At 44.8% G+C, this 13,960-nt stretch overlaps 1 protein-coding gene across 1 annotated transcript in view; it reads right to left on the bottom strand.

Annotated features, from left to right (window-relative positions):
* Window positions 1-13,960, bottom strand: part of LOC126519136 (uncharacterized) — a 127,906-nt gene that overhangs the window by 52,550 nt on the left and 61,396 nt on the right. The window contains exons 10-12 of the mRNA XM_050168740.3: window positions 11,480-11,540; window positions 2,650-2,778; window positions 1,627-1,802 (exon numbers count right to left, since the gene is read on the bottom strand). Coding sequence (XP_050024697.1) covers window positions 1,627-1,802; window positions 2,650-2,778; window positions 11,480-11,540 — 366 coding nt within the window. The remainder of the gene's footprint in view (window positions 1-1,626; window positions 1,803-2,649; window positions 2,779-11,479; window positions 11,541-13,960) is intronic.

Below are 13,960 nucleotides of genomic sequence, written 5' to 3'. Positions count from 1 at the left end.
TCCGATTTCGTCATTCTAGCTAATTTTCAGCCGTCCTCGACTACGCTTCGCTTCCCTTGGCACCTATACTGTAACTCTAATTCACGTTGCATTGCCTGCCAAGCACCATTTTTATTCTCTTTATATGAACTGGAATATCGGACATCCCCATTGGCTCTCTGATTCCCACCGTTGCTCTTCCTGTCTGTTACCATTACGCCTTACATTTGTTCTTCTATGTCCCCTTGGCGGTGCTTAACTTGTTCTTGGACGTTTTTGTTAACCTCCAAGTTTCCGCATGATATATTACTACCGATAGAATGTATTGATTGTACAATTTCCTGTTCAATGACAGTGGTAAAGTGCCAGTAAGAATTTCATAATACCTGCCGAATGCCCTCCCACTCATTCTTATTGTTTGCTACATTTAATTCTCTGATTATGATTGCCTGTCAGTAATTGATGTGGATATATGTACTCCTGCACAGATTCCATATTGTGGCTGGCTATCAGGAATTCTTGTTTCCTTGTCAGGCTATTGAACATTACCTTTTTTTCTGCATGATAACCTTCAACACTACTCTAACACTTTCCCAGTTAAGATCCCCAATAACTTCATGCGATTCATCACCAGTGTTGCTGGACAGGGCAATGGCATCTGCAAACCGAAGGCTGTTGAGATATTCGCCATTGGTCCTCACTCCTCAGCCTTCCCAGTCTGAGTCCTTGACTACTGCTTCTAAGCATGCAGTGAATAGCATCGTAGAGATCATATTTCCTTTCCCGAAGCCTTTTATAGGCAATTTCCATCTTTTCTTGTGGAGAAGCAAGCTAGCTGCGTATTCTTTCTAGGTATTTCCGAAGATATTCACGTATGCCTCCTTTACTCCTAATTATGCAATACCTCCATAGCTGCTGGCGTCATTACGGAATCAAATGCCTTTTCATAATCTATGAATGTCATGCAGAGAGATGGATGGATTGTACTCCGCAATGACAGCGACAAAGCCTTTCTAGTTCATTCTATTTCCCAAAGAGCAGAGGCATTACTTCCTTCACTATCGTTATGTGCTTTTTACTGCCGGGTTCACTTCCATTGATATGACATTTGCTTTACTTGGCTCTTTGCATTGCTGGTTTACCCTCGCTATAGTCTGCATGAGAACGTAGATTGGCATTTCTGTTTGTAGAGTAATGACGAAATTCATAAAAAAGTTTACAGTCTGCCATAAATTCCATTGTTCGCAGTTGAATCTTGCTTTTGCTGAGCCATCTGCCGCAATTATTCATTCGGTCTCAGCGAATTGTTTTCACCCTATGCAATGCCCTGCTGAGCAGTTACTATTACTAGTACTCGTTACCTAAATATTATGGATGCAAAATTTATTTGAAGTATTTCCTAATGCTACTTTTCCATCTATTTGCTCGACAAATGGCTTGATCAATGACAGCGTAACCATAAGTACTGAGATTGTGTAAAACAAGTGAAAATTACAAATATTCAGAATGCAGCTGCTATCATCAAAAATATAAGCAATTGAGATCGCGTACAGTTCTGTTGTAATGCAAAATGTCTTTTTTTTTTGTCCAATTCCGTGATGGACTGATTCGTGCTGAATACGTGTCGCTATAATCAACTTCTGTTACCTCTCATGTGGTGTATTCACTGGCAAACCAGAGGCTCCTGGTGACTCGGGGAACAAGTCCGGCGAGTTCCTCTCTGAAGTTGCGCCGACTGGCTTCTTCTCTTGGGGTGGCGATATGCGGAGCCTCTTGAGAAGATGTGCTACGGGAGGATACGGGGTACCGTCTGATTGGTAGCTCTGTGGAAATGAGAGAGAGACAGAGAGAGAGAGAGAGAGAGAAAGCCTTTAATGTGCATAGAGGGCGTTTCCCTCGCCATACCCGTAGCAGGCTGCTACAGGTGGCGAAGGTCACACCTGAAACGACGCATTCATTCATGGTACATAGGCACACAACATACATATAAGCTCGCACAGTAACAATAATGTGTCGGGTTGGGGCTAATATTTCTGAGAAAGGCCAAAAACCGCCTTGGTTGCGCGCAAACTATAGCAGCGCTGCTCTAAGGTCCGTCTGCAGCCGGCCGAACCTTTAGTTAGCCTGAGCGTGCGTTGACTTCGATGTACGCAAGCGCCTTACGAGGTAGAGAACTTAGGACACGACCGCTGTTAGGGGCGTGCTCGCAAAGCACGCGGAACATGCTGCTTTTCAATAGCTTCCTTGTGGTGTTAGCTCTCGCGTGGTATTTTTGTTTTGTGCAATATAAAGTACTCGGTAACATTGTTTTCGTTGCGTTGTCCCCTGTCACGCCCTAGTATACAGGGGCAGGTAACCTCGTCAAGAACACAGACTTTCTTTCGCCCGCCCCTGCGTCAACGTTGCAATAATGAAACAATTGTTGCCATGACTTCGCCTAAAGCTCTGCCATAAACGCTTTGAGATCATTACATACAGCCCTGCGTATACAGAAGAGCGAATGAGCGCTCTATATTGCGGCACGTGATTGAAGACCACACAGTGTCATATTAAAGGGAGAAGCGTATTTCTCAACCAGTTATGAGGTGAGGATATGACGCTTTTGGGCGAGCGAGAAAACGTAATGACTGAGGAGTGTCAATACCACAGCCTAACGCTGATTTTTCTCACCTTGATGACGGAGAGGTACACTGGCATGCCCTTGAAGTGGTCCAGAAGCGTCGATATTGTGCCCCGCTTTCGCCCTTTCAGTGCCTCGCCGTACAAGTCGTCCAGCACGTCTCCTACTTGCATTTTGTCCTGTGCGCGATTGTTATTTCTTTTTGTCTTATAGGATTAGTGGTTCACGTATGCAGCGCACGCCATGCAGATAATGATATCAGCATTAAGGAAAAAAAATTGCACTCGGCTAGTTGTTCGAACATACTGAAAGTTTTCCGCAAGAACAACGTAAATACGAGACAGGAACAGGTAAACAAATACCGGACACGAAGAGCGCCTTGCTTCTGTCCGGTGTTTTCGTTGTAGAATGAATTCAGGAATTTTACGTGCCGAAAGCACAATTTGACTAGGAGGTATGACGTAGTGGTGGACTCCGGATAACTTTTACCACCAGGGGATCCTTAACGTGCCCCCAATGCACAGGATACAGGCGTTTCATTTTTTTTTTTTTTTTTTGCAACTCGCCCTCAATCAAATGCAGCCGCCGCGGCTGAGATTTGACTCCGCGACCTCGTGCTTAGTAACGCAACACCATAGCCGCCAAACCAGCACTGTGGGCTGGTTTCATTGTTCTTGCGCACAAATTCTAGCACCGTATCAGAATTCATCATAGTGTCTGACGCACCAAGAAAAATACAAAAGAAGATGACGACAGCAGCACTATTCTGAACTCAAACAATTCATTAGGCGTAGCATCAGTATTCGCGGCGAGCTCCACCACTGGAAATGCTGGCGCCACCGTCGGCGTGACGAGACATGAGGGATCACGTGGACGCAAGGGGCAGGTTGGCTGCTTCGGAAGCGCCGAAGCGAGCTTAAAACGAAAGCTTAAGGTACCACCAGCGCCGCGGTTCTGATTAAGTGGTGAGGCTTTACCGCCTTGGGCGTCTGCTTGACAACAATTGAAAGTATTATAATAGGTAGTGGCTGCGTTTGTAGGCGTGCAGCATAGTAGGCTACTGCTCGGTGCCGCAGTGCCGGACGTGCTCAACGTAGCCCAGTGTCAGCCTTATTCACAGGTAGCCGCAGGGCAAGGAGCTGCGTAAAGCTTCGTTGGCGAAACTTAGAACCGGCAGACAGCCATCGGCTACAGCTCGGGTGTACAACAAGCACAGACGCGAGGAAGATTTCTGCTACGGCGCCGGGACAGCGCGATGTTCGGTGTGTAGCAGAAAACGCGCACTGAGACGCTCGGCCGCGCCCACTGCCCGGCTAATGTCACGAGGGTTTGGTCTATGAACTTGTTGATGCTAGATACTGGCAAGTTCACTGGAGAGGAAAGGGGGCGGTAAGACGCACATTAAAAAAAGGCATGGCATATGGTCATGTGTGTGTTATGAATTAATGTACTGGATTACAAAAAAGAAGCAGAGGGAGATCGCGCGCTGAGAAGACCGATAAACATACAGTGCGACTCAACTTGAGAAATAATATTCAAATGTCCGAGAATTTAGAATACAAAAAAGGATTGAATCGTCGCGATGGTACAGTCGCCGTAGACGTCGAAGTTGAACAGTTCTGATAGCGTCCACACAACAATGGTGGCTAGTGTACTGTCAAATGCTCAAATGCTGCTGCCTAAAGCTCACGGCACGGTGCGAAAACGCGCTCACAGCGAAAGCAAAACATTGTGCGCGAACATGCATGCAAGCAGACGCGCAGTCGGTGGCTGCGAAACCGTGCGATCGCTGCGTTGAGGCTTCATTGTGTTATGCCCCATTTGGTTATACAGACAGCCGACTATAAGAAATATTTCACATAGTTTACTCCCAGTGTTTCCCTACCTTTGACGCAAGAAGCCGGTTCGGCAGACTCCATCGCGGCGACCGCGCGCTGTGGCGTTCACTATACGTATTCGGTAAAGAGATAGCGTCTGTAAACGATCCTGTGCTTTCAGTTCGCCCAAGAATATTGTACCGACAGCCAAAACTTCCCTAGTTTTGAGAGTACCTACATAAATGTCCAGAAGGGCTGCCGTGTGGTGTTTTTATTGAGCGCCGTAAGCAAAACCTATAAGAAGCGCGCTGCGTGATCCCTCATACTACGCAAGGGAGGCGCTTCCGACAGATGGCGACTCCGTAACTCCTCATCGCCAATAGCGACGCCAGCACGATGCACAAGCGAACATTCCAGAAGATATAGCAAAATATTTTAGTGAATCTTGTGAAACAAGTATCAGGTATAAAAGTTCGCTTTCGAGACCACACACACAAAGCGCTGCATTTGGATGCGTGTTAATGTGCGCTTCTTTGCCTTTTTATTGGTGAGTCATGAATGCAGTTATAAGCCATCACCATCGGGATTGCGTGCTGGTCGCACCCGCTTCAGAGCGCTCTCGGTCTCACTAGTTCAGCTTGCTACAGTATTTCTCGCTGCAGTCACTTTGAACCCAGTGCGCGTTGATCACTCTTGTAAAAGGCAGGGGAGAAATATCTCTAGCCTTGCACTCAATCCTATGAATGTGGCGAAGAGAATTGTTCATGGCATTCTGATACCAATTCTATGAAACGTTGTGTGATCCATTTTATCGATGCTGTGGCGACGTACTCACTACTGCTAGACTATGTCAATATTAGTTTGTAGCTTGTAGTGGTAAGCACCTCCACGGCACCTGAAATGTGTCTGTTACAGCCCTTCCATTTATTCATCTATTTTTAACCTAACTGAACCGAAATATACAATCGCCAAATAATTCCGGCAGAGACCACCTCCGAACGGCTGCCAACAGTATGGCCATCAACGCTGATGCGGTGTAGCGACGCACCTTCATCCCAACCCCTATGCTTGTCATTTATGAGTCGTGTGCTCCAAGCCGGCCTCTTCTGTCACGCTTCTCTCTTCCCACGGTGCGCCATCTAGAGGCACCTCCGCGAAGCCCGCGCGCGGCATTTGTCTTATTTGGCGTCAAGGAGGTTCATCGAAGAGCCGCGTATACGTACTGACTCGGTTGGCGTCAAACATATTCATTAAGAGCGGCGACTTTCACCCCCAACTGACCCAAGTAGGGGTGAAAAAAATTTCACCGAGAAGCGACACCTACCCAGTGTCACACGTGCTGTACCCCAAGTTGGTCGCGACGTTAGGTTGGGCCCGTTTCCCTGGCAGCCCTGTACTCTACCCTTTAGACCATTGACTACCGAGAGCCACTGGGTATGTGCCGCAATGAAATTAACATTTCCGAGGCCAACACGAGTCACTGCTGCTTGCTTCCACAAGCAGCACCACCGCGAGTATGGCGTGGGATAGATCGACAAATGCATAGATAGATAGATAGATAGATAGATAGATAGATAGATAGATAGATAGATAGATAGATAGATAGATAGATAGATAGATAGATAGATAGATAGATAGATAGATAGATAGATAGATAGATAGATAGATAGATAGATAGATAGATAGATAGATAGATAGATAGATAGATAGATAGATAGATAGATAGATAGATAGATAGATAGATAGATAGATAGATAGATAGATAGATAGATAGATAGATAGATAGATAGATAGATAGATAGATAGATAGATAGATAGATAGATAGATAGATAGATAGATAGATAGATAGATAGATAGATAGATAGATAGATAGATAGATAGATAGATAGATAGATAGATAGATAGATAGATAGATAGATAGATAGATAGATAGATAGATAGATAGATAGATAGATAGATAGATAGATAGATAGATAGATAGATAGATTAATGAACGCCGGAGATATTAGTCTGGTTGATCACCTCGTATGCTGCTCCAACTGCTGAGTGAACAGGAAGATGATTGTCAACATTATTACGATTAGCGTTATTTGTTTATTTATTCGAAAGAACCTAACAGGCCCTATGGCAGGGCATAAAGCAAGGCGGGCATTTCACAAGGTAAAGACATAAAAAGTACAAATTTCCAACAGGAACACTGCTGCAAAAAGATTGCCATATCACACAATGTTTAAGGCACAGCGAATACAAAGCAATAACTGAAGGCACACGAACACCCGTTACCATTAACAGCGCAAAACCAATACTGCTTACGAAAATAATGTACATCATTGGAAAATGCACGATAAGATACACTATACTGGGCATTCGTGAACGGTATTAAATGAATAAAGCGTGAGCAATTGACAACGGAACGTGACGGGGTTTGATATGGAGGCTATGATATCAGGGAGGCCATTCCAGAGATTAACGGCACGAAGTAGTGCAGATGAATTAAATGCATCTGTTTTACCGCATATGTTCATGAAACAGAACTGATCATGTATTCTGCGTGAAAAAGAGTAGCGTAATTTTAGTTGCAATCGGGTTCGTTTATTAGTGTAATTATATTCATGGAATAAGCACAGAAGAGCGATGTTGCGGCGCCTATCTATGGGGGCAGTAGAAGGTCTAGTTTAATTTGTGTAATGCTTGCGTTTGTACCGTAGTAATGATATGAACCGGGGTGCTCCATTTTGTATCCTTTCTATCATATTGATTAGGTAATTTTGATGAGGGGACCAAATTTAGCAGGCGAATTCAAACTGTGTCCGAATGAATGTTTGAAAGCGAGTTTTCGAATGTTTGTCGGGGCATTTCGCAAGTTGCGTCTTAGATAGCCCAACGAACATGATGCTTTGGCGCATGTAGAAGTGATGTGTGGCACCCATGAAAGATTCTTTGTAACAAGAACACCAAGGTACCTGTATGAAGTGTGGGAAAACGTAGTGTTATTAAGGTGCTACGAAAATTTAGAATTTACACATTTTCGGCTGAAGCACATTACCTCGCACTTTCTAAAGTTTAGTGTCATTAGCCATTTGTTACACCAGTTAGCGATAAGGTTAAGATCTGCTTGAAGTGCCAAGTGATCGTCAGTTGTGTGAATAGCATGGTAGATTGTGCAGTCGTCGGCAAAAAGGCGGATGCAGGAAGTAATCTGGGTGGATAAGTCGTTAATGTAGATTAAGAAGAGTTAGGGCCCGAGGACGGTGCCTTGCGGCGCACCAGAGCTAACAGAAAAAGGCGGGGAAGAGAAATTATTAACAACAGTAAACTGTTCTCGAAAAGAAATAAAATTAAAAAGAGTCAAGTCGTAGGGCAGATAATTTAGAAATTAAGCGGCAGTGGGGCACGCGGTCAAATGCTTTAGAAAAGTGAAGAAAGATACAGTCCATTTGAAGTTTGCAGTTCACGTTGAAATGCAAGTCAGTCGCTAGTTCAAATAATTATGTGTCACAGGAAAATCGCTTCCTAAAACCATGCTGATTAGAAAAAAAAAAAGAAATTGTAAGCTTGTAGGTTGTTGTATACGTGTGAAGCGAGTACGCGCTCAAGCATCTTGCAACGCATGCAGGTTAAAGATAAGGGCCGATAGTTGTCAGGCGACTGTACGTCTCCGGATTTGTAAATTGGTATTTTCCTATTAACCAATCGGTGGGTAACTTTCAACATGCTAGGGATTGTTGAAAAATATGGTATAAGATCTTGCTTGAGGCAGTGACCGTGTTCCTTAATATCTTCGAGTTAATGTTGTCAATACCTGCTGAAGTGCATATTTTGAGGTTAGTAATGAGTAATTTAATGCCTTCAACAGTGATAACAATTGATTTCATGTTGCGGCGTGAAGTTCTGGAAAAGTTGTAACATTGGAAAAGTCCTCCTCAGCGAAAACAGATGAAAAAAAATGCTGAATACGGTGCGGCAATCGGCGGTAGAAATAGGAATGTTATCTGTTCCGTGTAAAGTTATGGTGTTAGTATCTCTTGTCGGACATATGTATTGCCAATTTTTTAGGGTATTGGACGTTAGCAGCGATGGTAGGTCCTGCGACTAGTAATTTTCTTTTGCGGAAGATATCGCTGAGCAGTAATTCTTTAAACAGTCTTCGTATATCTGCCAAGCCTCAGCAGTGCGCACGCGTCTAGCCCTGCTATACGAACGCTCCTTTCTATTCCTTAGTTTGCAAAGAGACGTGTTGAACCAAGGGCTGGATTTGTCGTTAGTTATGGAGACTATCGGGACGTGCCGGTCTCCTCACGCAGTTAATTTTTCCCTGTAGAGTATCGAATTGTCGTTTACGGATCGACAAATAAATGAACGTAGCAGCACTTGGCAAAAAAATTCTTCTAGTTGGGAGTCGTAATTTGCTCTGTTATAATCACGAATTTCTTTTGTTGCAGTGCCAGACGCAGGCTTCATGATGCTAACATCTAGTTGAATGAGGTTATGATCACTATAGCCGCTCATATTTGAAATGAAAATTATTGTGCCAGGAGCGTTTGTGAAAACCAGGTCCAAGATATTGGAAGCGCGTGTAGGCGCCTTCACTATTTCGAAGAGGTTAAAATCTAACGGCAGATTTATGAGTTGCAGAGAGGCATGTTATAGAGATGACGGATGTTCCCAGTCGATAAGCGGAAAATTGAAATCACCAAGAAGATAAAAGTGGTTGGATGGACACAGCTGGAGCGCTTTAGTAATACTATCCCGCAAGTAATTCAAAAAGGAATGGTTACAGTCCGGTCTCCGGTAACAGGCCCCAATGAGTACAGCACTGGAGGATACTTGAAAAGCAGCCCACAGAATCCGGAGAGGTGACCCGGAATCGATAAAATGTGAATGAAGGTTTTTTTTTTTTTTAATAGCGATAACTACACCCCCACCGCGCTTATCAATGTGGTCGTTTCTATAATTTTTTTAAAGATTATTTGCTGGCACTATCTCATTACTGTCGATTTCTAGACTCAACCATGTCTCCGTTAGTACTATTATGTCTGAATCACTATCATATAGAAAAGCACAAACTGTATAGCGTTTAGGAAGCAAACTTCGGACGTTAGTGTAGTTCACTGAAAGCCAGAGAGCGGCTTGCGGCAAGAAATGCAGCTGATTATTTTGCGATCTTGGAATTGTATGTAGCTCTCTGGTAGATCGTATTACTGAGTCGCTAGCGGTGTCGTAGACATTATCACATTCGTCTGCTGTGTCCCGGAAGTAATTTGCAAGATTGTGCTCAGCTGTGCGCTACTGCGAGCACCAACTTAAACTTGCACGGAAAAAACAACTCAGGGGTTTTACGTGCGAAAACGTGCGTCTTTACGTGCGTCTGATTATGAGGCACGCCGTTGTGTGGCACTCATGATTAATTTCAACCACCTGGGCTCCTTTAACCTATACCCAAAGCACAGTACGCCTCATTTCTGCATTTCGTCCCCATCGAAATGCGACCGCCGTCGCCTCGCAGAGGCAGAAGACACTGTCCATCTCCATACACGCCTTATTAATGAGGCAGTTCCGCTATTCGCATACTTGTATATTCGCCGTTGATGTGTTCTCTTAGAACTTCTTTATTTTGGAATCGCAGAGGCTACATTTAAATTAAGGTACGCTCCTTCATAACCAGACTTTTTTCCGTCGAGCATTGGACTGTGTAGTTCTTCCTGTCCACTGTGACACGTAAAGAAAGTGCAGCTTATCAACTTCTGTCGACTAAGTGTTATTTACTACAGACAAGAACAAAATTATGCCAAGGATCTCATAGTATAGTAAGACGAAAGAGTGGCTGCGGAAATGAAGACGAGCTGGACTAACGAGGGAAGAATCAGAAGCAACATACACCCCGGAATTTGAAGTGAGCCGTTGTAGTATTTAAATATTTAAAGAGGGACAACACACAAGAGAGAGAAAAAACGCGGTCAACTAACCAACGTTTTGTGCAACACACGAGAAATAAGATATAAAGGAGCGACATGTAGATCTAAACGTCACCTTATCTTAGAATTTATAAACCGGTAACACAGCAGAGCAAACCAAGAATCGTTGCAAGAAAACATTCGCAACGGGATTATAATTTTTTAAGTCGCTCTTTTTTACTTGTAGATGTTTGGTGGACGGACACGGCTTTATCGTTTTTAGTTGTGACAAATTTGTTAGGAACTCTATTCCGAATACCTATGTGACCGCTTCTTAACCTTGCGTCGCTACCACATATTAGCAGCGCCCGAGTTGTATTGTGGCTGCCGCCGCTGTGATTCAAAGCGGTGACAGAGCTAAACGGCGTGGCCACCAAGACCCTGGAGAGGGTGGCGCCTGAGCCTGACAGAGGCGTAGCTTTGCTGTCTGTTTTCTTACATTATCTGTCGCAGTGTCTATGTGGCATAAGCAATATTTATTATTCTCAGTGCCGCAACTTGTGAGAAATTATTATGCAGATTCAATGCGCATGTTGAAATCTATGTGAAGCTAAGCTTTCGTGGAGCGGTTAATTAAATGCCGAACTGTTCAACTTCTGCACAAACTTTTGCAGGATAACGCTTTCCGCACCTGCAAAACTTCTGTACCGCCATCTTCGCGAGGGCTGATTACACTGTCCTAAACTGCGGACACAGTCTCTAGCATCGGGCAACATTAGTCGGCGAAACAAATCGACCGTTGTTGCATCTCAAAACGCCATCGGCATTCTTTGGCCGCTTCCCACGTGGCGAACATTTCGCCATCACCCAGCTACACGTCTATTTGCCCGAAGCTCACATAATACTGGCACCTCTCTCGGGTTACAACCAGATGGTGTTTCATACAGGCAGACTGATTATACAAATGCTCTCTTGTATGTCAGCTAGTAGGTAAGACAGGACCCGCAACAGTTGCGGTGAGCAAAGTCGGGAGAAATTTTCATACAAAGCTTCATCCCCCCTAAGTGAAAGCCGAATATCTCAGCGGCTCTGCGGCTTGGGTCGAGAGCATTCCACGCAACCTAAGAATTGTAACGGTGCTTTATTACGCGATTAACCGGATACGTACGTCTTCGCCTGCAACGCTTCCTTCATCCACTTGTGTGACCACGGGAACTCCAGCGGCAAACCTGGTGTAGTAAAGAAAGTGTCAGCGTGGTACCAAACCTTCCCTGAAGCTCTTCCTAAAGGGCAATAATCTTGTAGACATGATTGTTGCAGCTAGTTTCGCTTAAGAATAATAAGTGACTCGTTAGGAACGCTTCAGACCAATGTCTTTGGAAGCCTTTGCTCTTGACAATAAATCTTTAAAGTTGATATCATTCCCAAGAATGACTGTTCGGAAACATATATACAGTTCGTATCTATGCTACACTTCATTACAGGATGAGGCGCGTACTGCAGTGGAACTCCACTTTCGCGCTTCCCTGGGAACACTCGGCGCCATCTAACAGAGCGGCCAAGAAGCCTGCGTGTGGCCTCCAAAATGCACGGCACGCCGGGCCATGAGAGCGCTTAAAACGCGTCATGAGGAGACGGGACTCCTCCCTCGCGCTGCTTTCTAGACATGCGGCGCCATCTAGTGGCACTGCTAAGAAATCCGCGCATGACGTCCGAGACGAAAAGCTTTGTGCGGTGGTGCCTGCGAACGCTGAGAATTGTTACGTCACAATTCGCGCACCAGTAGCACATATTCTGTGACCCAAGTTGACGAGAGGCTTTCTGTGGCTAGGTTTTTTCTTAACTTGTACAGCATTCCATCGAGGGCAATCGCCACTTAGAATGTTCACCGGCTCCTGCTGACTCTGTGGTGTTACATTTTTAGCGGCTTGCAGGCTCAGCGACTTTGTCTGGTGACGGTTTGTGTGGTGAACGAGCGCGCCCACGCTGCATAGGGCGCTGACTCGTTCGCAGTGCTTCATGTTTACCCTTAAGCTTGAACAAAACAGATCGTCTTCTGAGGAAGGACGACACGATCCGGCATGAGTGTTATCTGTTCTGTTAACGCTGTAGGCAAGAAAAAAAAAGAAAAAAACACGATTGCACGTTAGATTAGCTAAGGTAACTGAATAGATACCAATAAAGCTAGTTGATACGATACATTCATGGTGAAAAAGGCAGACACGTAGATAGAAGACCACAGGACGAGCGTTGCTGCTTCTCAAACTGCCAGCTTGCGCTTTGCTTTGCCCCCGTTAATGTTCTCGTCTCCTCTGTCAGCCTCGCGTCGCGTCTGTTAACACATGTCACACGTTGTTGCCACACGTTCCTCCCCTCACATATACTACTTTCTACTTCTTACCATTCTTGGCATGTAGCAGCTTCCTTACAATGGCCTGCGTACGAGATATTCTGTTGAGCCACAGCACGGGGCCATGTAGTTCCAACCATCATCCCTACAATAATTTGTGAACGGTTCCAGCAATGCGCCCACATTATTTGAAGCTTTATCACACGATTGAAGAGAAATTCCACCATGAGCAATAAGTGAAATATAACAACTGATGACAATTATTCAAAGAAAGAATCAATTTTATTAACGCGGCCTCGGACAACTTGGTGATCTTGATAATAGCGCACGTGAGAAATGGCATAACATGTTGTCATACCATGTTAATAATAATAATAAAAAGTTTCAGTTTCGCTGGAAAGGCGAAGCATCGATTGCGATAGAAAATTAGCGGACAGCTATAAGAACTAAGGATAATAGTTTTATCGACCGCATAAGCTTGTAAACATAAGCATACTAACTAAATTAACAAGCGTGGTGTCACGCGCAGACGCAAACATGAACATATGCCATTCGTCGACTGCAGAAACTGGCTGTCAAAAGACTGAAGTGAAGAAAAGTGGCAGCAGCAGTGAGCGAAGTGGCCTTTCTGCCGCCGCTCAAGTCAAAGCGAAGTAAGTCGCGAAAACACAGCGCAGTCCAGAACCTGTACCTGTAGAAGATGGCGTTCAATATACAGCGGCCGGCCGGGCACGCACGGCCACTCGGGAGCGGTATGCACCCCCCTTCCCTACCCTCGCCACGAAGTTTTGCGCGCGACAGAATGCGGCGCGGTCCCCCTGCCCCCCTTCCCTCCGTGCTTTCGTCCGTCGCGTGCGCGAGAATTTTATCGCCCTTCAAATTTATACGGAACCTCACGCCGACGCTGACGGAAAAATACGCCTGTAGTGTCCGTATAATGGCTATCGTAATAATAATAATAATAATAATAATAATAATAATAATAATAATAATAATAATAATAATAATAACAATAATAAGAATAATAATAATAATAATAATAAAAATTCCGAGGGCGCTTAAGCATAGCCTTTAAGAGTGGAAGGCGACAGCATTCCAAGATCCCTGACTGCTTCTCGCGCTTCCCGTCAACTGCAGCTCATGTAACCGTAATGCTTACCGGCAAACGCTATCGGCGAAGGCTATTTACGAAGGCGACCTTTCTGATAGAAACACGGCCGTTTGCGTGGGCCACGATGCCGCCTAGGTGACGGCCATCTGGAGGTGTTGCAAAGAACCGGGTGCGCCGCTTTATGGCCT

This window comes from Dermacentor andersoni, chromosome 10 (assembly GCF_023375885.2).
Source record: "Dermacentor andersoni chromosome 10, qqDerAnde1_hic_scaffold, whole genome shotgun sequence".
Taxonomy (NCBI): Eukaryota; Metazoa; Arthropoda; class Arachnida; order Ixodida; family Ixodidae; genus Dermacentor; species Dermacentor andersoni.
This window is presented reverse-complemented; position numbering and strand designations above follow the sequence as displayed.